Here is a 27519-nt window from a genome sequence, read left to right as displayed (position 1 = left end):
TTGAAATAACATTGGGTTTAAAAATAGCCTTTTCCAAACATGATTAACTAGGAAATACTTTTTGCTCAGCATTAATACCTCTCAACATGCCGCAGATTACACATTAGAAAACAGCCTCCTGTGTTTGTACGGCTGAATTGAGCCATTTCTGAGCTTAGATCTATCTCGATTTTTCCAGTTCTTGTGTAGCTTCCTAAAGACTTTTTCCACTGTCAAAAGTTTTTGGAGGTGCCCAAACTCTGTGTTCTTTTGAAGTTAGTTCTTTGAATTTTGTCATGCAAATCAGCCTTTTTCATCACTACATTGCCGGGGGGAGGGGGAAAGGAAGAATGCTGCCTTGCTGCCTCTGAGTGGTGAGTCAGTCTACCAGAATTAAACTCTCTTCTTCATTCCCAGTTATGTGACCTCAGTTTCCCCATCCTTGAGAAGGAGAAAAATAAAGGAAAATATGCCAGAGATCTTAGAGAGGATCCAATGAAATAAGCCATAAGGCACAGAAAGTACAGACGTTTTCAATCAAGGCTGGCTATTACTGTAGCTTTTACGTGATCCCATTTTGAGAGAGGAAAAGTAGACAATGTGTGTCTGCATGCTTTCTCTGGGACCACGCTAATTAATGACTGAAGTGGACTTAGTTTTTCATAGTATCTGGTTTCTTGCTACCCATTTTAGAGGGCAATTTTTATTTCAGGAGCTGGCTCCTATCAAAGTGCACCAATGCTGGTTGCTCTTGATGCCTCCTGGGATTGGCATTTGTCAGTGTTTCTATCTGGCTGCATCTATGCGCAAACCTCAGCCCAGCAGAATTCCATTCATTCAAATACCAGCACAATTAGTTCAGCAAAGGTTTCTGAACATTCTAGTCCCCGAATGCCAAATATTTAGCACATGTATTCACACTGCCCTGCTCCTCTGTTGCACTATATCTATAACCTGTCCCTCCCGAATAGATATCTTTAATTTTTTTAACCTTGGCTCAAGCATTTGAGCCCTGTGAAAGAGCCAACTGCATTTCTTAAAATTCTGGTAGAAATACAAAATAGAAGAGGCTATTGTTCCAGGAGAAATGAATTCAAATTTATTTTTGAAATGATTTTCCAGAATTTTATAGGAATATATAGTGTTGCCATTTGGTCAAACCCAATTTTTATTTTCTTTTATGTCTAGGCAAGAAGCAGGAGAGAGAGAAAACTATTGCACTGCAGAAATTTTATTTCAAAAATTGAAACCAGATCATAGGAAGGTAGCTTGTGGTCTGAATGTATCAATAGAAGTAGTCATTTTTTACCAGAGCTACTCTTAGGTATACTAAACCACAAATATGAATCTCATTATGGTGTCTAGATGAAAATATTTTATGGATTAAATTTTTGGGATTTAATTTGGTTGGTAATGAAACTTCAGTTCAAGGGCTGGAAAAAAATGAGCCACAAAATACCACCATTGATTCATCCAAATACTTTATGAAAGGAAAAAAAGTAACATAATATTTGGGTCCCTTTGTATTTAATATTGGCCATTTTGTTTGAGTCTAAAGTGGAAGGCTAAGTTTGGTTTGACAGAACTATACCCAAATTAACACCAGGTCACAGATCATTACAACCAAGAACATTCTAAAACTGGGCTTCACTGTATTCTTGGTGCAGTCTTTGGTGTCGGGTATACAGAGCTGGATGCTTCATATAACTTGCCTTCATGGAACCAAAATCTCTACAGAGTCTAACTATATGGGCAAAGCATAACTAAATCAACCTAACGTAACTATAAAATAGAACTGAAACATTTCTAGACATCAAAGAAATTGTTTTTTGTTTTTTTTTTAAATAGTGCTCAGTTCAGAAGAGAGGTGGGAGGATAACTGACTTCCAATAATGTGTGTTATTTTAGTTTTGCTTGAAGGACAGATTAAGTCTGTCCATCCAAAAGTGGGGCAAGTGGGCTTTTTGCAAGTCTTCAAGACATCAGGAACCCTCTCCAAAAATATGTGAGATTATGCGGCGTCTCAGCAGCGCTCATTGGCTTGCTTCACTGAGCAGCAGCAGCAGTTTCTGATAGCAGGGGACTGATAGAGCCCCTTCAGCAGGCCCCTTCAGCCTGCAGACTGAAGGTCAGGGAAACAGAGCAACAGCTGCTCTCAAACACTGACTCCTTGCTTTGGCCTCCAGTGCCAAAGGCAATGAACAGTGATGGACTCAGAGGGACTCGGGTTCATAACCTCCCTTCTTAGTGACATTCCAGTTTGCATGTGACATAATAAATTTATAGCTCAGTTTCTTTGCCTGCAAAATGAAGATAAAAAATTTGTTTTGCAAAGTGGAAATAATATGAAATTGTGTATTTAAAATGCTTAGCACAAGCTCTGGAAAAAATACAGTCAATAAATAAAACTTAATATCTTTTGTACTTCCATCATGATTGTTGATATACTTCTCCTTGATTTTCCAAGGCCTCTTCAGTATGCGGTTCATCTAGGCCTTTCCTCCCCCAGGAAGCACTCCATGAGCTTCTCAGCCAAGAGAACCATTCCCTCCCTTAGCTCTTTCATTGAGGCTGGCTACCCTCAGTCCCTCATATTCTCCTACTTTCCACAATGACCTCTGAGAACAGGGCACAGCTTTTTTATTCGCCCCCTCTTCCACAGTGCCCTATACTCTGTGAAGCCCACAGTAAAAAGAAATCCTCTCTGGAAACAGTCTCAGCATCTCTGCCCTTTCTGTTGCCCCAGGGCCATGCAACATGTTTTCAGATTGTAGTGGAACTTTAGAGTATCGTGACCATTTAAATCAGCAAAGCATGGGTTGAAAAGCAATTACACTTGCAACTGTTCAGGAGGTAATTTTAAGCCTTCTTATTATAGAGAACACATTTGTTTTGGCCACTGTTGTATCATTCATCTCAACTACAATGGCATGGCACATGGTAGGTATTTGATAAAGATGGGTGGGTGGATGGATGGATGGATGGATGGTATAAAGATATACAAAATCTAGAGTCTTAGAAAGCTCTTAGCATAGGAGCCGTCCCAGTTTTTTTCTCTTATACTTCTCCTTTGAAATCATAAATGGGTGAAGGCTAAGCATTAATGGAAACGTTCATATGTTCTATCTTTTTTATTATTTTAATTTTATTTTGAGATTACAATATAATTATAACATTTCTTCCACCCCCTTCTTCCCTCTAAACCTTCCCATATACCCCTACCTGCTATCCTTCAAATCCATGGCCTTTTTTTTTTTCACTAATAGTTATTGCATGCATATGTATGTGGTATGTGGGTGTGTGTATGTTTCTCTCTCTCTGTGTACATACATACATATTCCTAGACATAACCTGTTCAGTCCATACAATGTTACTTATGTGTTTGTTGTCAGAGCTGACCTTTTGGCACTGGACAACCAATTAATGCAACCTTCTCTGGGGAGGATCACCTCTGCCAGTCCCAGCACATTCCTCAGTAACCTATAGTTTCCTGTGTAGGGTTGATGTCTCATGGACTTTCCCCGTTCACTTTCTCATGTCCATTTGTGTCATCCTCATGCATCTCTGATCTAGTTAGTCATGTTGGTGACATTTTATGGGTATAGCTTCTGACATTACTAGGAAAGAGTCTCACAGTAAACTCCTTCATCCTCTGGCTCTTACTATCTTTCTACCCTTTCTTCTGAAATGTTCCTTGAGGCTTACATGTGTTTAATAGATAAATCTATTAGGACTGAACTCTATAACTCAGCATTTTGACTGGTTGTGGTTTTCTATAGTGGCCGCCATCTGTTGCAAAGAGAAATTTCCTTGGCCTTATTTTTTTTCCCATTTTACCAAGATAAAATAAAAAAGCATTGATGTATAATATGAATATTAAGTAGATAGATAGACAAATAGGTAGACAAACAGCTAGATGGAAATGGTCACCAGTTTCAAGGTAATAAACAACATATCTACCACCTTGCATAGTTGCTTTGTCTATATATGGTGGAAACATCAAAAGTATACTGTCTTAGCAAATTGCAAATATACAATGTAATATTATAATCCATTTCACCATAGTGGTTCTCATAAGTACGTATATGCTATATGGTGATTGTATGTGGTTCCTGGGTGTAATATATGCAGCGTGATCGTCCAGTGGAACTTTCCCACAAGTACGGCATTATGTGTTAGAAACGTCTGCCTGTGCACCATCCGTGTGGGTGCCGCTGATTGGCCACCTCTGGACTCAGTGATCCTCTACTGTTAGCTGAAGTCCCTGATCAAGTGTGATTTTGATTTTATAATCTGATTTCTGACTGCATATGGAAAGCACTGTGTGGCTGGGCCAAGTGTTTTCCATTAAGAGAACAGTTTTGAAAGACTAAACCACAGACAGTCTGTTCTGAAGAAATTGCTGGCCCGATATCACGGACAAGCATCCCAGCAGCAGCAGCAGCTCTCGGCCGCAGAGAAACCTTGGCCAAAGTTCTGACCTCCCAGAAAAGGGCTCCACCCAACTCATTCACTCCCTTGTTCTGCTACTGAATTAGACCAAGGCTAAGGGAATCCTGGGTCTGCAGCCGCGGCCTTTTCATTCTCCTAAGAATTGCAGAATGTCCCTGATGTTAGACCAACTGAAACACTAAGCTTTCTACACTTCCATAGAGAAAGCCACAATTGGAACTAAAAGAGTAAAGGTGCATATAAAATAAAACTGAGGGCCTGAGTTTAGAGCCCTAGGATCCATGTAAAGAGCCAGATGGAATAGCAATAGAATGTAATCCAAACACTTCTTACTAGCATGAGAAGCAGAGACAAAATTGCCTTGAAGCTCATGGACTGGCTAGTACACTGTGCTCAGTGCAAAAGAGAAGCAAGAGACATCGTCTCCAAGGTGGAAGAGGACAACTGGCTCCCAAAGTTACCCTTTACCCATTATATACACAAACATGCATACACATAGGCATGTGCACAATTAAATAAGAAAAATGAGATAGAGCGGGGAAACGAAACAGTGGGCATAAGGAAAAAATGAATAGTTTTTTGGAGAAGGAAAGACTTCTCAACAGTACCTTAAAATTTTATTTTCAGTCACAGTGGCCTTCTGTTAACCACCTTCTTCAAACATAACACAAGAAATCACGCCTACTAGATGTAAGAACTAGTTTAAGTGTGAGCTGAGAAAGTGTTTTGCATAAATCATTTCTTCTCACTTGCAGTTGGTACTGATGTTGCCATTTTACAGATGTTAATGTAGAGGCCCAGAGAGGTGATATTTTGTATACACTGCTATAGCTACTAGGTGGAACTGCTACCACCCTGTCATTTATCTTTTTTTTTAATCTGAAAACAATTTGCAATTCACTGTAGCTCAAACTAATAAGAGCAGCAGAGTCAATCTATAACAATATTTGACTGTCTCTAGAGCAGATGTTCTCAAACATCACAGTCTCTTCTAGGACATTTATCCATCTTAACATTTACGATTCCTTCCAGTAAAAATCATTTCTATGTCTGCCTTCGTAACTGATCTGTGACATCATTAGTACCAACACAGAGCTGTCCATTACTGGTCTCTGAAACTTTCTACTATCCCAAGTCTATCCCAAGGCCTATAATCACACAATTGAACTCATCTCTATAAAAAAAAAAAAAAAAAGCAAGTCATTTTTAAAGGAATTAAATGACAAGTCTCAGGGACAATTGGTAGTCCCATTGACATGTTACTGAACACTAAATAAGGGTCCATGATCCTATCTCAAATAGATAAAGACTTGCCAGTGCTGAAATTCAGACCCTCAGGGCTCAGAAGGGTCTTTGTCCAGTAAGTTCAAGTTTTCTCTCTCTCTCTCTCTCTCTCTCTCTCTCTCTCTCTCTCTCTCTCTCTCTCCTCTCTCTCTCTCTCTCTCCCCAGAGTGTGCTGGACTCACTCAGCTGAGGGGATCAGATGTCCTCGGAAAACAAATCCACACTTAAGTCTGTTTCCTGGCTCCTGGCTCTTTCTGACACATTCCAAGAAGGAATTTATAGATATTGGGAGGGACAAAGGGTGAGGAATTTGTAGACCATTTTAGAAGCCTGTGTTAGCAGCCTCATGCTTGACTGACATAGCACAATAAAATTTCCTTCACTGGAAGCCAGAGAAAATTTTGTTGTAATACTTTAGAGTTGCCAAAATGATGTAGAAACAAGGTTCATCTGCATTTTTTTAGAAAAAAAATTTGAATCATCATTACCTATCCAAATCAAGGATATTCCACATATGTACCCAAATCAAGAAGATAAACATGTTCCATGAGCTACTAATCACCATGTCACAAGTAACCAGGTCAGAATGTGTTTCCATCCACATAAGGCTACCCAGTAAAGGCTGATAAATGTCTAAAACTGAAAAATGAAATCATGCATTATTCTCCAGCTGTGACCAAGGAGAGCAACTCCTTTATCTCAGAAAGGAGAGATGTCTAATGACAAACTTTACTTTACCCCATGCTCTTTCGTAAAGGTGTTGCAGTATGCATTCTTGTGACCAAACCTTTCATGCAAAAACAAAACATAAACAAAGACACAAAGACAACCCACATCTACTTCCCTGAGGTTGACATGTGATAATCCTGCCAGACTTTTTGGCTTCCTCAGCTATGACTGAAGAAGCAAAAATCCTTAGCCTTCTGCAACATATTCTTTAGACCCTTCATTCCTGGTCACTTCCCATAAAGGGATACTGGAGAAATGACTCTGCAGTTAAGAGCTCTTGCTGCACTTCCAGAAGGCTCAGGTATGTTTTTCAGCACCCACGTGGCAGGTCAAAACCATCTATAATTTGAATTCCAAAAGGTATGGCGCACTCTCCTGGCCTCCACAGGCAACAGGCATACAGAATCACATGTAGGCAAACATGCACATGTAAAGTACTTTTTTCAATGATAATCATCTGTCTGTGTTTTGGGGGTTCTTTGTAGATTAATCTGTTTATTCTGAAATTATAAAAGCACAGTTATCTAAACTTGACTTCCCATATCTTACCTAAATCTCTCCATTGCAATCTCAACTAATTTCCCCAAAGTCTTTCCTCAGAGGAGACATAAACTGGCTAGTTGTCTGCATGAAGAACAATATTTTGCATTGCTAAGATCATTATTTCTCTCCAGCTCTACCCTCTCTAGAGCACATGCTTTTCCATGCAGCAGATTGACCTTCACAAGGCTTGCTTTCTCATACATCAGTGGTTTCTGCAGCTTCTCTGATCCAAGTCCAAGTTGCCACTGAATTTGGGAGTGGATTCAACTAAGAGGTCAAATTATGGCTCATGCAAAAAACAACAAACAAACAAAAACATTGGCATAGACTCTTGCTAGGTTATGATCCCAAGAGTATAAAAAAATAACATGTCCTGTTGATTGACTGAGCCAGGCAAATCACTGGAGCTCTGGTACATGTCTCTAATCCTTAATTCCCTCTGGTGTGTGTGTGTGTGTGTGTGTGTGTGTGTGTGTGTGTGTGTACATGTGCACATGCACAAAAGCCAGAAGTCAACCTCAAGTGCCTTTCCTCAATTTTTTAGGAGCTATCAACCTTAGTTTTTTGTTGTTGTTTTTGAAGTGTTGTTGTTGTTGTTGTTGATGATGGTGATGTTTTGAGACTGGGCCTCTCACTTGTCCAAAACTAGCAGATCCAGGAGCTCCAAGCATGTGCCTTCCACATGGATTCTGGAAACAAACTCAAGTCCTTGTGCCTTCATGACAAACACTTTGGTGACTTAGCTACCTTTGAAATTGTTTTGAGCCCTACTTTATAAAACAGGTGAAGGTCATGGATTAAAGAATAAATACTTACCGTACAGAGCCAGAAAGTGCTTAGAGGTGATTTCCACAACACTGAAGATGTTCCCTGTAGCACAGAAGCACGCCAATCCTCAGAGCACCATAAGCTGATGAGAAAGATGACACTCAAAGATCTGTAGATATCAACTACACAATGAAATAGCTTCTCTCTTCCCACATTATTCTTAAGTCTTCCTTCAGGGCTCAACCATCATCTCAGGTATATGTCTTAATGAAAGAAGATTCTATATCAAGTATTGATTACTCTCATATGTATGCAAGTCATTATTTTGTAAGTCTTAAAACCAGCCAGAATTTAATGGGTCATTCATATTTTCACTCAGTAATTTCTCAAGCACCTTTGACAGCTCCCTTCCCTGACCTGAATCTCTATGCATGTGAATGACTACATGACAGAGGAGCAGAGCAGTTTAGCAGTCAGAACTCCTTCAAGATACAGCCTCCTTCACAGTCTGTCTCATCTAATCCTTCTCACTATTTAAGTCTCATCCTAAATTGCATTTTTTTTCTAATAGCCCATACTCTGCCATTCCTTGGACAATTCCATTGTTCTTCAAAGCCACAGCAGTTGACACTATACTCAGAAAATGCATCATCTCTGTTCTTGTTTTTCCTTTGTTCCCTAAATACTGAAAAGATGATTCCATTTCTCCTTAGTTCTGTTGTTAAGTCCCACCAGAATACACACTTGGTCTTGTATTTATTTCTACCACCCACAGAACTTTTGTTGCTATAGAATATTTGGTATAAATTCTGTCAGCACTGGTCAATATGAGAAGACACTGGAAGATCATGAACATCTCTTAATTTAGACAGCTGATTCAGAAGTACTCTGTCAAGTTCTTCTAAAGCTTGACTATGGAATGTTCTGTGTAGACAAATTAAGGAGAAGGGAATTTGGGATGCAAAGAATAAATATAATGTAAGAGCCAGGTGATAAGAAAGAAGCAATGTAGAAATTAAGATCTCAGTTCTCTGCGTTCTTTGTCTTCCCCTCTGTCTCCCTGATAGAGAGAAACTGCAGAGCTTACTTCAGCATGAAGAATCAGTAATTACAGTCAGGAGTCACTGAACATCTCCTGGGGCTACAGCCTTCACAGCACCATAAAACTTCCCTTGGAAGGTGTGTCTAGTAAACACTGAGGGACAGTGAATGATTTCTACATTTTTCATTACAACAGTTTTTTTGTTTTGTTTTGTTTTTGTTTTTGTTTTTGTTTTTGTTTTGTTTTGTTTTGTTTTGTTTTTTGGCCCCTCACAACTGGCCAAGATTTTCACTGTGAAAGTGAAATAAGGGGAAGAATTAGGTAACTTATCCAAGTACCCAGATCTGAGGCTGAGATACAAACCCATGCCTACCTTTTCCAAAAGGTTTTTCCATGTTTTTCTATCTACGACAGTTTCCAAAACTTGAATGATGAATAACATTGGTCTTTCAAACTGCAAGATTTTTCTAGACACCATTTTATATCCTCACAACAGTATATAATAAAGGAATATCAAGAAAGTTTCAGACACGGGAGACAAGAAGCTGATGTTCACTTGGAACTGCAACTACTACACACGTGCGTTAGTGGTAGACACGACTAACTATTGGTTTCCCTTGTTTGTAGATCATTCTCCCAAGAAGATTGGGGGCATCCAACTGGATTCTATTAAGTACATCTAAATTTCTAAGCCTACTGGGAGTTAAGACAACCTACAGATCTAGAGACACCTAGACACTCCAACCTCCACCATGGGGGCCGTGACCTGGATATTGCCAGGCATCTTTCTAGCTTTGTTTGCCCTTACTTCCGAAGGCGGGGTCCTCAAGAAGGTTATCAGGCACAAGCGACAGAGTGGGGTGAACATGACCCTGCCAGAGGAGAATCAGCCAGTGGTGTTCAACCATGTCTATAACATCAAGTTGCCCATCGGCTCTCAGTGCTCGGTGGATCTGGAGTCAGACAGTGGAGAAAAAGACCTGACCCCCACACCAGAATCCAGTGGAAGCTTCCAGGAACACACGGTGGATGGTGGCAACCAGATTGTGTTCACACACCGCATCAACATCCCTCGCCGGGCGTGTGGCTGTGCTGCGGCTCCAGATGTGAAGGAGCTTCTGAGCAGGCTAGAGGAGCTGGAGATGCTGGTATCATCTCTAAGGGAGCAGTGCACCATGGGTACAGGCTGTTGTCTCCAACCTGCAGAAGGTAGGTTGCTCAGAAGGCAAAAGGGTGGGTTGACCCTGTTTCTGCACAAATAGGAATCCATGAGTGGTTTCTAAAGTTGGTTTCCTGGGAAACTAGACAGTCAAAGTGTGTGTGTGTGTGTGTGTGTGTGTGTGTGTGTGTGTGAGAGAGAGAGAGAGAGAGAGAGAGAGAGAGAGATTAAGGTCAGGTAAATGTGGAGAGTGCAGCCATCTCTCTGTTCTTGGAAGTATCGTGGTAATAATAATTCTCTCGGTAATTTTCTGGCATTTGACAAATCTGCTTCATTTTCAGTTAATTGTGTCCTTTTAGACTTACTGGTGTGGAGAGTTGGCTCAGCAGTTAAAGGGCACTTGCTCTCCCAGATGATCCAGCTTCGATTTCCATTACATACACGGTCACTCCCATCTGTAACTCCACTCCCAGGAGATTAACAGCCTCTCGTAACCTCACAACGAACCAGCCACACAAGTATATAAACATATATATAAACATACATTCAGGTGAAGAACGTACACACACAACTTAATAAAATAAATAAATCTAAATGCTTTAAGAGTCATTTATTTTGCTGTCTGCTCTTGTGTGTTCATGTCTGTGTATGGGTGTGTCCGTCTGCAGCCATGCACTCTCATACATGTGCACTAAGGCCAGAAGAAGGTGTTGGGCATCCTCTATCGCTACTTGTCTAGTCCTCTGAGGAACCATCTCTCCTTGAACCTGGGGCTCATATTTTCTCAGCTAGTCTAGAACCCAGCAAGTCTCAGTGATGTCCCTGTCTCTACTCACCGAGAGATAAGGTTACAGGCATATGCGAGACACACAGCTCACAGGAGCTGGGGTCTGAACTCTGATCCTCACAATTACACAGCAAGCACCTTTGGCTACTGAGCCATCACCTCTCCAGTCCCCACTTTAATTTTATCTTGGCCATACTTGTTTGACCCTATAATCTAGTTCTTAGTTACCCTAAAATATCTAAGAATAATGTAATGTTCCTTCTCCCAAAGGCAATCTCTCAAAGAGACTGCTATATACCCATCACTTTGTTGTACAAACAGGGTAGCAAAGACCCAGAGGGGAGTGAGGTTCTCAGCGTCCTGCAGAGTTGGGTCTCAACACAGCATTCCACAGTCCTGTGTAAAAAGCCATGCCTCTGCCTGGGTGGTGCTGAGTCTGTGGGACCAGGAAGGAAGTATTCTACCATGGAACACAGTGTGATTATGGGAAGATGGCCAGGCCAGGGTCTTACATACCTGTGTGGACAAGACAGTGTGTCTTGTATGACCCTCCCAACAACCTTTTAAGATAAGGTTTCACATCCCTCTGTAAATCTAAAAATTGAGGTTTTTAAAGTGGACCAAACATTGCAAGATGACTCAGTGATAAAGAAGGACATAGACTTTGCACGTACTTGATGTCGTCACGCTCTCTGAGGGATACCCTGGACCTTTGCGCACCCATTCAAGCAATTCTGCTGCTTTGGAGTTCATTATCTCCACTTCCCAAGGTCCATAGAACTACAGAAGCTTTAGCTTCAAATCAGAAATGAGTGTCTGTTTCCATCACTTAGAAAATACTACCAGAAAGGACCTTGATAATGATTTCAAGAGTGGACCCAACCACCATATGCAAAGGGTGCTGTGGGACTGTAGGCTTCTAATGAAATGTTTTTAATTTTTAAAAAAATTAATAGATCAATCCATTTTCTATCTATCCACTCTCTTGAGGAAAAATGTAGGTGAGAAGACACCTTAATGTTAATGTAGCTTGAATGTGAATGTGAATTCTATCAGATTTTTTTCCACTAAGAACTTACTCTCTGAGCCAGTTGATGCAGATGAATCTGGGTCAGGGATTTTTCATGTGAGTTCAAAAACAAACAAACAAACCTGCCCTGATGGGACTCAGCTAAGTACCTGTTATCTTCATTGCAGGCCGTCTGGACACCAGGCCCTTTTGCAGTGGCCGGGGCAACTTCAGTGCTGAAGGATGTGGCTGTGTTTGTGAACCCGGCTGGAAAGGCCCCAACTGCTCTGAGCCAGAATGTCCTGGGAACTGCAACCTCCAAGGCCAGTGCCTTGATGGACAGTGTGTGTGCGATGAGGGCTTCACTGGCGAAGACTGCAGCCAGCTGGCCTGTCCCAGTGACTGCAATGACCAGGGCAGGTGTGTGAACGGAGTCTGTGTGTGCTTCGAAGGCTATGCTGGGGAGGACTGTGGCCTGGAAGTCTGCCCGGTACCCTGCAGTGAGGAGCACGGGGTGTGTGTGGACGGCCGGTGTGTGTGCAAGGATGGCTTCGCTGGTGATGACTGCAATGAGCCCCTGTGCCTCAACAACTGCCACAACCGTGGGCGGTGCGTAGAGAATGAGTGTGTGTGCGACGAGGGCTTCACCGGCGAGGACTGCAGCGAGCTCATCTGCCCCAGTGACTGCTTCGACCGCGGCCGCTGCGTCAATGGCACCTGCTTCTGTGAGGAAGGCTTCACAGGCGAAGACTGTGGCACGCTCACCTGCCCCAACGACTGTCAGGGCCACGGCCAGTGCGAGGAGGGGCAGTGTGTGTGTGACGAGGGCTTTGCGGGCGCAGACTGCAGTGAAAAGAGGTGCCCTGCAGACTGTCACCACCGAGGCCGCTGCCTCAACGGGCGGTGTGAGTGTGATGATGGGTTCACAGGGGCCGACTGTGGGGATCTCCAGTGTCCCAACGGCTGCAGCGGGCATGGCCGCTGTGTCAACGGGCAGTGTGTGTGCGACGAGGGCTACACTGGAGAAGACTGCGGCCAGCGGCGATGCCCCAGTGACTGCCACAACCGGGGCCTCTGTGTACAGGGCAAGTGCATATGTGAACAAGGTTTCAAGGGCTTTGACTGCAGTGAGATGAGCTGTCCCAACGACTGCCACCAGCGCGGCCGCTGTGTGAACGGCATGTGCGTCTGTGAGGACGACTACACGGGGGAAGACTGCAGAGACCGCCGCTGTCCCCGGGACTGCAGCCAGCGCGGCCGCTGCGTGGACGGACAGTGCCTGTGTGAGGATGGCTTCACGGGGCCCGACTGCGCTGAGCTCTCCTGCCCCAGTGACTGCCACGGCCACGGCCGCTGTGTGAACGGGCAGTGCATCTGCCACGAGGGATTCACTGGCAAAGACTGCAAAGAGCAAAGGTGCCCCAGTGACTGCCACGGCCAAGGCCGCTGTGAAGATGGCCAGTGCATCTGTCACGAAGGCTTCACGGGCCTGGACTGTGGGCAGCGCTCCTGCCCCAGTGACTGCAGCAACCAGGGACAATGTGTCTCCGGCCGCTGCATCTGCAATGAAGGCTACACAGGGACGGACTGCTCTGAGGGTGAGTTTCTGCAAGCTGGCATGCAAGTGTCCTGATGGTGGAGATACCTGATGCCTAGCAGAGAGTGATATTTGCATATATTTATCAGTATTCCAATTCTTTCCGTGTGTCCTGTTAAACACACACTCTTGCTCTGACCCTATGAGCATCTTGCCACTGGGCAACTGGGACTCAAAAGACTCCAAGCTGGAGTCTATTATCAAATGCTTTTTGCTAATTATCGGCTTCCTTTCCTTCTCTGCTCTGACTTTAAAACAGCAGCAAACAAAGCTCTTCTATTTGAATGGAAGTGATAATTCTGCTGGACTGAAGGATTAAATAGACATTACAATTACATAAGGTGAACTTGATGCAGTCAGCTAAGTAGCTTCTAGTTACCTGGGAAATAGACTTGTTCCCTAAGGTTTTTGTTGTTGTTGGGGGGGGTTGTCTTGTTTTGTTTTGTTTTTTCATGCCAGCTTTATCCAAGGGCTGTGAGCATCTCCCCAAGGAACACTGTTCCCAGTAGTAATCACAGGTAGAGGGATATAGTATGTATTCAGGAAATATTGACTAAATGAAAATGCAGCAAAGAACAAAACACTTGTGTTCCATGATGGTCTTTTCTGGATTTCTCTCGTCCACCTATAATGATGAAGAACATCAGCCAAAGATAGATAGGGACAGATAAATAGCTTCAGTGTTTAGTATGGTTGAATTGCGCAAGCTTAGCAAAGAGATGTGAATTCTAAACAAGATGTAGGCAACCACAAGCAAAATTCTTGGCCTTACTCACACTTACAGAACAAAAGAGTCTGGTTAGAGGAAGCCTTGAAGACTCACTCACAGGGAGTCATGAGGAAACAATACTTTTCTGTACCCTGGTCTAAGTCTGAGCCAAGTCCCAGAAAGGGGAAAAGCAAGAGGGACCAGGTGACATTCAGTTTCAAAAACAACACTATTGACCCAGGACTTTAGCGTGAGGTCAATGGACTCGTGGGTTCAAAGCTACTTCTGGTGGCAAAAGCCTGTCAGCCCAGCTAGGAGAGAGGCTGAGGCAAGATGATCTCAAATTCAAGGCCTGCCCATGCTACAGAGTGCAGCTAGACAAGATCATTAAAATAGGTTGTATGGAATTCGCAGAGAATTGATGAAAATAATTTTAAAGTAAAAAAAGGGGGGGGCAGAAATTTGGTTATAGTGAAAGCAACAGGACTTTTAAATATTTTTTAGATTTATTTATTTTATATTTTATGTGTACTAGTGTTTAGCTTGCATGTATTCATAGGAGGTATCTGTGAGCCTGTACTTGTAGATGTTAAAAGAGGACACCAGATCCCCTGGAACTGGAGTTATGGATGGTTGTGAGCTACCATTTGGATGCTGGGAATGGAACCCTGGTCCTCTGCAAGAGCAAAAGTACTCTTAAACACTGCCTGATCTTTCTAGTCCCTTGACTGACAGAACTCTTACCTACTGTGCAAAAGACCCTAACTTCAAACACCACTTAAAAAGAAAAGATAAATCATCGCAGGGTTCTGACTGAGTCCAGAAGGTTAGGAACAGCATGTTTCAAGAAGAGACACCTTCAGGTTTCTGTTTCAAATGGTGGAAGAGACTTGTCAATAGAGTTAAACCTACAGGGTACTAGAGGTATACTCCTGACCCCAAGATCCTTTCTCATTCCTCTCAGTGTCCCCTCCCAAAGACCTTATTGTGACAGAAGTAACAGAAGAGACTGTAAATCTGGCATGGGATAATGAGATGCGAGTCACCGAGTACCTCATTATATACACACCCACTCATGCTGACGGCCTGGAGATGCAGTTCCGTGTGCCTGGGGACCAGACATCCACCACCATCCAGGAGCTGGAGCCAGGAGTGGAGTACTTCATCCGTGTGTTCGCCATCCTGGAGAACAAGAGGAGCATCCCTGTCAGTGCCAGGGTGGCCACCTGTGAGTGCATAGAGGGCTCTGTGTAGACCCTCCTGTCCTTGGCCCAGCTGCGTAGCACTCTTTGCTCTAAGTGCTCAATATATACTCACACATTTAACCCTGAAAGGCAGAAGCAGTTTCTAACCCCATGTACAGGTGAGGAAACTGGGACCATCTCCTCTCAACACAGCTAACAAGGCGGGCACTGGGCTATGACCTGGGAAGTCTTGCGAAATTAGATCTTTACCGTCTTACCAACAATGGATGGAGTTCTAGTCTATCAAATTCACTGTTTCAAGTTGTTCTTTTAAGAGTCATGCCTGAAAAGCAAGCTGTGGCTAGAAACTAGCCCTTACTTGCTTAGTAATAACCGCATTGGCCTCTCCTTACTGGCTGTGCAGTGCATGCCAGGAACCAGGTCAGCAGACTTCACGGAATGTATCACTCAGTCCTTGGTGCATTCCCAAGGGCAGACACCATTACCGCCTTCTCCCAGGAAAAGTAATGATCTCAGGGCTCTGTGTAAACCTTGTCCAAGGTCAAAATGTTATCAGTGGTGGAGGTAGATGTTGGCATAGGTCTGTCTGATTCTAAATCCTGTGCCTGCTTTTCAGTTCAACCACGTGACATTGCAAACAGGCAGTCATGGGATCTATTCTTGCAGGGATTTTCATATTTTCTCATGGTAGACAGCACGCCAGAAAAGCCTTTAAGTAGACCGCAGATGATTTGATAACCAGCCTCAAAGCAACAGCTGTCCATCACATGGTTGATCTGTATCCGTGAGGCCGCTACCAAGACTCTTGCCCTTTCTTATGTCCTACTTGTGCTGTTCCTTCCAGACTTGCCTGCACCTGAAGGCCTAAAATTCAAGTCTATCAAGGAGACATCTGTGGAAGTCGAGTGGGATCCTCTAGACATTGCTTTTGAAACGTGGGAGATCATCTTCCGGAATATGGTGAGGGCTCCATGGAAGAGCAGTGTGCAACACGGACGGCCTGCAAAGTGGTCAAAAGTTCCTGCAGATTTTATGTTACTCGGTTTCCTTAGCTTTGGATGGAAGACTAGGCATTACCACTTTGTGTTTTCACATAAATATTTTAAGTGACGTTGATTTCCCCCCATTATTAATAAGTGAAAAAGTATATCACTTAGGGATGAGAGTCCAGACAAATGCAAGTTAAGTCATCTTTAGGTACGGACTTGCAAATCTCTATTTGGAGGGAACAGAATCAGAATCAATCTGACCCATACAGTACCTCCTGACATGTCTCAAATTTGAGTAGAACTCCCTAGCCCCCCCCAAAGCAGGTAGCTCAGGTTTCTGGTTGTAACCCAGGGCCTGCCCCCAATTATCTGAGAGACCATAGAACAATCCACCAAAATCTCTTATCAACTGCGAGTTATAGAAGGAAGGGTTGAGTTGCGGCTCTCATATTTCTTTTTTAGAGGGACAGGGTAAGTGTAGGAGTCTACAGGAGGAAGAAATAAACCCAATAAGCAGCTTATTTCTGTGTTCTTAGCATCTAACTTCCCAATCTGCTGTGGTACATAGGAGACACCCAATGAACAATTGAAACAAAAAGCAGAAATGAATGAAGCAAGGGGAATGCAGGCTGTCACTGTCTCTGAATCTTAGCTCTGTGCTTCCATCTTGCAGAATAAAGAAGATGAGGGAGAAATCACCAAAAGCTTGAGGAGGCCAGAGACCTCTTACCGCCAAACTGGCCTTGCTCCTGGCCAAGAATATGAAATATCTCTGCACATTGTGAAAAACAACACCCGAGGCCCTGGCCTGAAGAAAGTGACCACAACCCGTGAGTATCGGCCAAGACCCATGACAGAGCTGACTGTGTGTCACTGCACCTTCTGGCTCATAGCATACCCTCTGACACAGCATCCACATCACTGAGATTTTGCTTACTAATATAAAGTCTATGTGGGGAACCTTCAATGATAATTCTGCAGGCCTGTGGTTTGGCCTTGGGCTCAGCTTCTGGTGTTTGTCCTTGACTGGGATCACTCTTGCATCTCCATGGAGTGGGACTGCCTGGCCTAGAATGGTCCCAGTCAAGACAGTCCCCTGTAATCTCTGGAAGCAGAGACAGGAGTATTGGCATGAGTTAAAGGTCATCCTGGGCTCCATAGTGAGTTCCAGCATAATGTACACTATGGAGTGAGACACTGTCACAAAAAAAAAAAAAAAAAAAAAAAAAAAAATCAAAGCTTAACAAGATGGCAGTTTTCTGTTTTGTGGGATCTCATTATTAGGTTAGCCTGGGCTTGTCTGCATGGCTACGTATTAGATTCAAAACTGACTTCTCTGTCACTACTACCAGAGAAAATTCTCAGGCCAGTCCACTTGTGAGAGACAGAGAAACAGAAGTATCCCCTCTCTGAAGTTCCTGAAAGTCACATTCTCAGAGACTGTAGATGCAGAAAGAGGAATCAATGAAACTGTCACAAACCATCTTCCACATCATCTCATTCAATACTGATACCAACTCTCCCCTGACAGAGGCAAGGCATGTGTGTGTTCACATGGTATTGGGTATGAAGGGTAGTGACTAAGCCTTAGAGAAGCTGAGTCACTAACAGCACGCAGTCCAGACAGTCATGGTCATGGCTCTAAGCACAGCTGCCTTTAGGACCTTTCCTCCACCTTGACTATGCTCTGGGTTTTGCAGAATGCTGATTTCATGTCTCAATAGGGCTTGATGATATTTCCTCAGAAAAGCACAGGCTGTGCAAACACAAGGAGTTGAGTTCAGGGCACAGCACCCACAGAAGGCAGGCATGCCGATGTGACCAAGAGCTGAGGAGTAGACAAAGCAGGGTCCCTGATCCTTGCCAATCCGGTCAAGGCTAGCTAGAGACCCTGTCTCAAAAAGCAATGTAGACAGTTCCTGAAGAAAGATGCCTAAGGTTGACCTCTGGCCTACAAACACACTCACACATATACACACTCACACACATTCTTACACACACACACTCATGCACATGTGTGCACAGACAGCTTTCACTTGACATGAATGCCTTAGAAATTCTTGGGGTAGAATAGGATTTAACACAAGAGATCTCAAGGGGGTATAACTGAATTTGGAATTGTTCTGACAGAAAACTTTTTAAGATAACGGGAGAACAGGGAAATCAATCCCACACTGACATTCAGTAAGAAAACATCTTATTTTCTTCAAGAGAACAGATGTGCCAGCTTTTTGAGAAGTCAACTCTTGCTGGGAAAGTTAAATCTCTTGACAAGTGACAAGACGGAACATCTTGCACTTAGACACTTGCACATTTTGCATAGCTCTGGGCCAATTCGTAGGACCATCTCCTTTGTAAGCAAATGTTTTCCATCACCCTGACAACAGCTCTCTGTGGTAGGTAGGAGGCAGGTACTGACAGGAAAAAAATCATTAGATCACCAGTAAGGCGGAGAAAAGATCAAGGAAATGCTTAGGCAAAGCACACCGAAGAGACAAATGACATTCATCTTACCTGCCCTTCGCTCTTAATCCAAATTTGAGGCTCAGCTGCTTGGTGTTCTGCTTGTTAAAAGACAAACACACAGCCTTTGAAGTTCTGAAACGTGTAAATACCAACAGTAATGAACGCGCTCTTTGCTGCTCCTTTTGTGGATGTTTCTGAGAATTTTCCCAGAATTAAACGACCTTAACTTTTGGTGCAAAACAAGTTTGATCCCCTCTCACTGGCACCTCCTCAAGGCTTGTTGTGATCAGCTTGGACATGTAAATAAATGCTGACCAGTTCCATGATCCTGTGAGAGGGAAACTGTGCAGGTCCTTAGTTTAAGTTGCCTCTTCCACATTGCCTCTCACTTTGGAATATTCCACTTCTTTACGCCTTGCATCAAATGTTTAGAAAACTAGGTTCATAACATCTTCTCATGAGGTTGTCTTAAAAACGAGGCACAGATGGCACAGCATGATGGGATGTGGTCAGCACAGAATGATGGTCTTCTTTGTTTTTCAAGGAGCCAAAAAGTAGGGTTATCAGTATCCTTAACCATACCTCAATCTCCTTAAAAGTTTAAGTGGCTTTGTGACTGACAGCTGAAAGAATGCAAGACAGTGTCACTACCCATGCAATAAGATCATTTTCATGATGTATTTTGTACCTGCTTCTATTCAAAGGTGCTTATTAGATGAATGCTGAAAGAGCAGACTAAATGTCTCTTACAGACAGAAACACACTAAATTCTCAGGATGACCTGAGGATCACAAAGGCCAAACATCCATTTTCTGAATGAATGAATGAATCAATCAATCAATGACCCAGTCTAAATGTATCCAAACTATAAAAACATCTGTGACAAGATAGTGAGACAAGTGTTCTGTCACAAAACTCTCTGAGAGCCGCAGCAGCAGCTACGAGGAAGAGGAGGTGTGTACCCCGATATGACAGGGATAATAAGGCTCCTGGCTAGGCTGTGACATATAAGAGACAGTTGAAAGAATTGACAGGAAAGGCTTAGATGAGAAGGGCCTCTCAGGAGCTGAAGCAAAGGAACAGCCTTGGAGAGACTAGGAGGTGAGGAAGCATGAAATCCAGGGGTTTGCGGCAGGAAGTGAGTTTAACAGGATGACACAGGAACACCCAGGATGAGGACAAAAGCAAAGCTTGAAATAGCAATGACTCTTGCCCTAGTTCTTTTTTGTCAAAGACAACTTAGAGGCTGACATGATGGTTCAGCTGGGGCGAGGGGATTTGTCGTCAAACCTGAATTCAATATCCAGGTCCCACATGGGAGAAGGGGAGAACCAAGCCCCAGAGGTTATTTTCTCCACATGCAGGCTGTGCACGTGCACGCAGCACACGCAGAGACAGAGACACAGTGACACACAGAGACAAACACACACAGAGACACAGAGACACACAGAGACAAAGACACACACAGACAAAGACACACACAGACACACACAGAGACAAAGACACACACAGAGACACACACACAGAGACAAAGACACACGCAGAGATAAAGACACACACAGAGACAAAGACACACACAGAGACAAAGACACACACACAGACAAAGACACACACAGAGACAAAGACACACAGAGACAAAGACACACGCAGAGACAAAGACACACAGAGACAAAGACACACACAGAGACAAAGACACACACACAGACAAAGACACACAGAGACAAAGACATACGCAGAGACAAAGACACACAGAGACAAAGACACACACAGAGACAAAGACACACACAGAGACAAAGACATACACAGAGACAAAGACACACAGTGACACACACAGACACACACAGAGACAAAGACACACAGTGACACACACAGACACACACATACACACATCAGACACACACATATGTACACACACACAGACACACTCATACACACACAGACACATAATACATACATACACACACCAGACACACACATATATACACACAGAGACACACAGACACACACACTCACCCACACACATTTCCTCAGCGCACAAGAACAGTAATTACTGGCTGGCCACGGTAACACCAGCGAAGGAAGGGCTTTCATCATGCGCCTTGTGCCAGGCTCCATTCTAGATGCTTTGCAGGCTTTCTCTTTTTCACTACTTGAAAAAAAGAACACAAAAGTCCTCCAGAAAGACATCGCAGTCCCGCCTTGTAGCTTGCCAGACAGAAACCGAGGCTCCCAAGGGCAAAAAAAGTCAGGGGTCATTCCTTATGAGCCACCTGTCTACCGCCTGCTGCAAAGCCACGCTGCACTCAGGCCCTGCTGTTGGCCTTGGCCTCTGAAATGCTGTTCCCCCTGCTGGTCACAGGCCTGGATGCCCCCAGCCAGATCGAGGTGAGAGACGTCACAGACACCACAGCACTGATCACCTGGCTCAAGCCCTTGGCTGATATTGATAGCATCGAGCTTTCTTACGGCATCAAGGACGTGCCTGGAGACCGCACAACCATCGACCTCACACACGAGGAAAACCAGTATTCCATCGGGAACCTGAGGCCTGACACAGAGTATGAGGTGTCCCTCATCTCCCGCAGGGTGGACATGGCGAGCAACCCTGCCAAGGAGACCTTCACCACAGGTGAGGCCTGCCCCACTGACAGGTACAGAAAAGACAGAGCACCAAGAGTTCCGCCCCACTCCATCCATGGGTCCCCCAAGCTCACATGGTACTGTAGACAGTCAAGGAGGCCTTTCTGTCTCTATGTATTTATTTTAAATAGTAATTTCTGGCCTTTTCAAAGATGAAGGGTTTAAATTACCTTCTAAAACATACCCAGTATGTGTGCACATACATGTGTGAATATGTACATATTTATGAGGGGAGAGATGAGATGGAGCAGGAGAGAAGAGAAGGAAGAGGCAGGTTTGATAATCTCAGACAAAATTTCTGGTTAAAATGGAATGGCTCAGTAGGTACAGACATTTGTCTGACACCTTCTCAAATGGCATCACTTCAAAGATATACAAATGTCAATTATTTATTCCACATATACTCCACAGGAGCTTAGGCTTAGTAAGAACTACGTAAGCAGCACCAAGTTACTAAAAATACATTGATTCGACAGGGCAGTTTTTGCACCCACAGTCCTATTTTGGGAGCTTTGTAATGTTTTTCAGACACAGCAAATGAAAAAAAAATGCAGCTGATTAAAATGCTACATATCAGTCATTAAGAAAAGAGCCAGACTTGTGCTCCTTGTTTAAGCTTCTGCATCAGTTACCAAGACAGGAGGTGTGGGGGCATTCTGACATTTCGGTTTTCTTGGCAGGTGCCTTTTGAATCTCTGATTGGAAGGTCAAATTCTCCTATTCTCTTCACACCTAGTATTAATGCCGGTCTTGCTTTTTCCTCCTAAATAGGCCTGGATGCTCCCAGGAATCTCCGCCGTGTCTCACAGACAGACAACAGCATCACCTTGGAGTGGAGGAATGTCAAGGCAGACATCGACAGTTACAGAATTAAGTATGCACCTATCTCTGGAGGTGACCATGCTGAAATAGATGTTCCAAAGAGCCAGCAAGCAACAACCAAAACCACACTCACAGGTGAGCACTGACCCAGCAGTGCTAGGTCCTAGGGGCCCCCAAAAGGACAGGAGACTGCTGACACATGCCCCAGCCTTGCAATCCTCCAGAGAGAACCAAATAAGGCTGGATTTTCTCCATTCCTCTCACTGCAACTGCATCAAGTTAGGTAGTAACACGTGTTGGCATACAGAAATCACATGGCCAGGGTCCAGTCTGGGGTCGCTTTCATGGTTTTCTGAGAGCCTGCTCTCTTCTAGGCTGATTGCAACCTGCACATTCTCTTTCAGGTCTGAGGCCGGGGACTGAATACGGGGTCGGTGTTTCTGCTGTGAAGGGAGACAAGGAGAGCGACCCAGCAACCATCAATGCAGCCACAGGTGAGGTGCATGGGGGTCCCAGCACTGCCGAAGCAGACAGAGCAGGCAAGACAGAGCTGATGAGAAAAGTTTGCTTACAAATGAAAAGTAAGAGGCCCAGGGAGAAATGGGCCTCTAGTACCATGAAGCCCATGTATGTTCATTTAAAAGAACAAAAAAAGAAAACAAGCATACTCCCAAGGGAACTATCCTAACACAACTCTCTATAGAAAAAAGAGAATAAAGGAAAAAAAATGAAACCAGACCTTATAACATGCCTACATTTTTGCTTTGTCAACCTACTACTCTTTTAAAATTAGCCAGTTTAATTGATACTCACATGGAGGTTTTTCCTTGGCACCTAAGAAAATAGGGCAGATATTTAAATAACCACATAGTTCCCTTCTCATCCTGAAGTGTCAGCCCTGGGCAAAGATCACTACAGTAAAGGATTGTGGAGCATTGCTTCTTCCCTAAATCATTTTTCTAAACCGATATTTCACAAAGAAAACCTCTCATCTGCCTCCCACCAGCCCACTGTATCTCATCAGGCATTGTGAGGAGAGGAGAGAGTGGGGTGTGTAAGATGTAGGTCAGACTTAGTTGGGTCTCCTTAGGCTGCAAAACCTAGCACTGTGCATATACAAGTAAAACCTTTATATATGTACATTTATAAAATATTCATACATATGCACTGTGACTTTATGATAAGCGCAGATTCACATGCAGCTAATGAGACACCACTCAGAGGCACTGCTGTCCCCTTCACTTAGTTTCACTCCAAGTAACAGATTGCATAAACAGAATAATTCCACTCCTGGATACAATCTCTTGGCTTTAGATTTCAGTAGTGTTGGAATATAGTGTGTGTGTGTGTGTGTGTGTGTGTGTGTGTGTGTGTGTGTGTTACTTCTGGGCATATCATCACATATAAGTTTGTAAAAGCATAACAGAAGAGACTCAGAATGCTTGCATTGCATCCTGAGTACCCACGCTGGAATATTCTACAACGGCCTTGCCCTTTGTGTATAAGCCCATACATTCTCAGCATCCTTCATTACACTGTAAATTTACCATTTCACAAACATTAAATAAATAGGATATATCAGTCCACTTTGGCTGCTGCAACAAAATGCCTTAGAGCAGTGGCTTTGTAAAGAAAACCAATCTTATTCTCATGGTCTTAGGGCTGAGAAGGAGATTAAAAGAGCCAGAAAGTTCAATGCCTATTGAGGATGCTCTATTTTGTCCATTGAGATGTCTGTCTCTGCTGAGTCTTCAGGTGAAAGAAAGGACTGGTGTCTCTGCTGTTGAGCTACTGAACCTCACCACAGACCTGCTGATAATCCAACATCTGGATGCATCCTCTGGGGCATTAAGATTCAATATATTGGTTTTAAGGGATAGTCTACAGTCCATGGCAAAATGGCATGTCATGTTTTGAAAGTGGCTTCCAGGAGACCAACAGTCTGTCTTCTGGAAGTGCTTTGTTAAGCAGCATTTTAAAGTTTGGATAAACCACTATGTTATATTTAATATTCCCCAACTATGAAAAGGTAATTTGTAACAGCATCTGTCTATCAAAGATGAGGTCAGTCAGGCGACTATGCTACAGGTACATGACTCCTCAGAGCACATTCAGCTCCAGCAGCCCCTGTGCCTTAGAGCCTAAAGCAGATCCCTTATGTTCTCTTTCCAGAAATTGATGCACCCAAGGACTTTCAGGTGTCTGAAACCACACAAGACAGTCTGACTTTACTCTGGAAGACACCACTGGCCAAGTTTGATCGGTATCGCCTCAACTACAGCCTCCCCACAGGCCAGTCAATGGAAGTCCAGCTGCCGAAGGATGCCACCTCTCATGTCCTGAAAGACCTGGAGCCAGGGCAGGAGTACACTGTCCTCCTCACTGCTGAGAAAGGCAGGCACAAGAGCAAGCCTGCACGTGTGAAGGCTCCCACAGGTAGGTCACCCTGAGCTCTCCCAAGCCCTCTGCTAATTCTGAGTGATAGAGCTTTGAGTCAGCCAGGCTGGATTGAAATGTGATGCCCAGAGCAGAAACATGCTCCTTTCTCTCCTCATGAAGCCCTCTCTGGCACGCTGAAATGGCAACTTCTTTTGTGAAGACTGACTTTTTCTCCTGTCTGTCAACTGATTGAACCAAAGTCCTTCACTGAGAAATGCTGACTTTTAAGCATTTCTAACTAGGAGAATGTAAACCAAGACCTGTGATAGGTCTGCCTTGTCTCTTGTGGAGTTCTTTAAGTTCCTTATTTCTCTTCCTTCATGATAACTTTCCTTTTTGTTGTTTTAAGGAGTCCCAGGATGTTGGGAGTCAATGTTTGAACATCTTCCTTGGAATGTTTTTATTCCAGGTCTCTTGCTCTGCTCTTGGTGGTTCCTGCACTTGGTTCCAAGCCTACCTCAGCACCCTTCGTACTTCCTTTTTTATTCCTAGTTATGAAGAGGCTCCTGGTTCTCCCTGGTTGATCCTGGGCCCCCTACAGTCCTGTTAGCCTGCTCACCCACTGATCCTCCTTCCTATCACATTTTTTCAGGGACTGAGCTGAAGAGAGAATCTGGGGACTAAAAAATGGTTCTTCCAATAAGAGAAATGACACATTCAATTTTAGCCATTAAGTTTTCAATATTCTTTGAGTTCTGTTAAGCGATAGTCTTAGCTTCTAGTTTCATTAGCATGTATTAGGCAACTATGCATATGTTACACTGTGCAGGGATTTGAGGAAACGTCCATCAAAGGATCATTATGGACTCCCACACTCTCAGAGTCTTTGGAGAACACTCGAGGCTGAGAATATCAGAGAACACAATCAAATAAAGACATCAGTAGGTTTGATGGCCACTAGTGCTGGTCACATAACACAGATGTCACCTAGCTAAGCCTCAGGGAATGACAATGGGGCAACTTGGAAATGTCTTGCAGGGCCTATGTTACCTATTAATCTCTTACAACTACATACAACAGAATTCTCAAATCTCAGTCCCTTCCATTTAATGAATCTGCACTGGATAGTAGAAAAGAAAGCATAATAATTTCAAATTGTTGAGAATCCAAGCTGCTTAGGGTTTGGTTCCCATTTTCAAAGTCATGTCAATGTCACTGTGTGTGTGTGTGTGTGTGTGTGTGTGTGTGTGTGTGTGTGCGCATGAGCACACATGCATTTGCGTGTAAGCTCACATGCAATGCCATCATCATATACGCATTCTAGGCAGAAGATGAAAGGTAGAGCCAAAGCTCCAAACCATGGATCTTTCTAAAGATTTTACCAATCATTTCTCTCTATAGATCACTGGCTATTCTTAGGTAACATGAGAAGGGTAGTCTTCTACCAGAACATGTCATTGTAAATCACAGTTATTTTTAAGGAAAATAGAAAAATTTGTGAGACAAAAGAACAGTCTCTAATCAATTTTGAAACTAGTGTTGTAGTTAATTCTGTGAACAGTGCATACTCCTCCCTACTGAGCTCTGGGATTCTGGTGCTATTAGAGATGCTTGGAAAGGAAAGTTAATCAAAGGGAGGGAAATAGAATCAAAAAGAGTTAGGTCTTAGAGCCCAGCTTCAATAATCCAGCTTTACAGGAGTTTATTATAATGTGCCAACAGATAAAAAGAGAACAAGAAATATAAGAAGAAAGAAAACTCTCTCCTCACTCCTCCTGCCCCTTCTTCTCCTTTCCTCTTTCCCCTTTCCCAAAGTAATTAGTTCAACCCCCAAAATGAGGGAATTCCAGTCCTGTGTCTCTAGAGTCAAGGGCAGATGTTACAAGACAACAGTTCTTATCTGTAGACATTGTGGGAAAATGAAGAATCAATAGCTCTCCTGAGTTTTTTCCAAGGAACCCCCAAGTTCCAGCCACAGTAGTGGCCAAGTGCAGAATTCTTCCATGAAATGACACCACTTTGAAAGTGTGGTTAATCTTTCCACCCATCATACATCTGTGTACTTATCTTGCTCCACAAGAAATCAAAATTTCACGTAACAGCATCTTTCCATGGGCCGGGTGGTGGTTCAGAGTCTGGACTCTCTGGCCTCCCTTCCACTACTTATGTCCTTGGATATCACATGGCAGTCACCCTGTATGTTCCATGAGGCTGCCTCAACCATCAGGCCTGTGCTCCTTTTGTTATCCTCCTCTCTGTTTTCCACTTAGCATTCTCTCATTTATTTCAAGTGTTATTCAAAACAAGGGCATCCTCTGTATACTCGGAAAGGAACCTGCCCTGGCCTACCCCTGCTGCTGGAGCTCCAATGTTCCTTGGATACTTTCTGCCTTGAGAATGGGCAGGAACAACCTCCCTGTCCCTGACCTCCTCCCACCCATGAGCAGAATGTAGGGACAATCTCCCTTGCCTGCTGCTGCCTGAAGTGCCTGGAACACATCCAAAACCAAGGCGAGCAGCACAAACTGTGGAGCTCCAGCCACTCGGGGCCGGCATGACCACATTTTGTTTTCTCCTTTTTGTCCTTCTCTGCTTTAGCAGCTGTTTGGCACCCTTCAGGACTAGGGTCAGGGTAGTCATTCCCTAGGAATTCTTTAAGTTAGTTTAGTATAGATGATGAGAGAGAGAATATGAAAGGAGGAAGGAAGAGGAGAGAGATAAAAAAAGAGGTGGAATAGGGAGAAAGACATCCTCTCAGCACAGAAGAAAACCAATGTATTTTAGTCATATCCTCTTCACTCTCTCCCTCCTCCCAGCCCTCCCATCCTCTCCTCTCTCCTTTCAGTTTTGCCTCTTCTCCTTTTGCTATTACATTCTCATTAACCAAACTCTGCCTACAGCCAAGGCTATGACTTCATTGTGAGCAGTGAGAGACATAAAGGAGGACAATAGGCAGAAGC

The 27519-nt window shown here is 43.7% G+C and overlaps 1 protein-coding gene across 8 annotated transcripts in view; it reads left to right on the top strand.

Moving 5' to 3' along the window:
• Positions 1 to 27519, top strand: part of Tnc (tenascin C) — an 86425-nt gene that overhangs the window by 14144 nt on the left and 44762 nt on the right. For all 8 annotated transcript variants that reach the window (XM_021660580.2, XM_021660579.2, XM_021660585.2 and 5 more), the window contains exons 2-10: positions 9425 to 10006; positions 11941 to 13350; positions 15023 to 15286; positions 16108 to 16223; positions 16926 to 17082; positions 21078 to 21347; positions 22130 to 22315; positions 22585 to 22674; positions 24353 to 24616. In XM_021660580.2, the coding sequence (XP_021516255.2) occupies positions 9550 to 10006; positions 11941 to 13350; positions 15023 to 15286; positions 16108 to 16223; positions 16926 to 17082; positions 21078 to 21347; positions 22130 to 22315; positions 22585 to 22674; positions 24353 to 24616 (3214 nt within the window). In that variant the 5' untranslated portion in view covers positions 9425 to 9549. The remainder of the gene's footprint in view (positions 1 to 9424; positions 10007 to 11940; positions 13351 to 15022; positions 15287 to 16107; positions 16224 to 16925; positions 17083 to 21077; positions 21348 to 22129; positions 22316 to 22584; positions 22675 to 24352; positions 24617 to 27519) is intronic.

Source organism: Meriones unguiculatus, chromosome 3 (assembly GCF_030254825.1).
Source record: "Meriones unguiculatus strain TT.TT164.6M chromosome 3, Bangor_MerUng_6.1, whole genome shotgun sequence".
Lineage (NCBI taxonomy): Eukaryota > Metazoa > Chordata > Mammalia > Rodentia > Muridae > Meriones > Meriones unguiculatus.
Note: the sequence above shows the minus strand (reverse complement) of the source record. Positions and strands in the feature narration are given on the sequence as shown.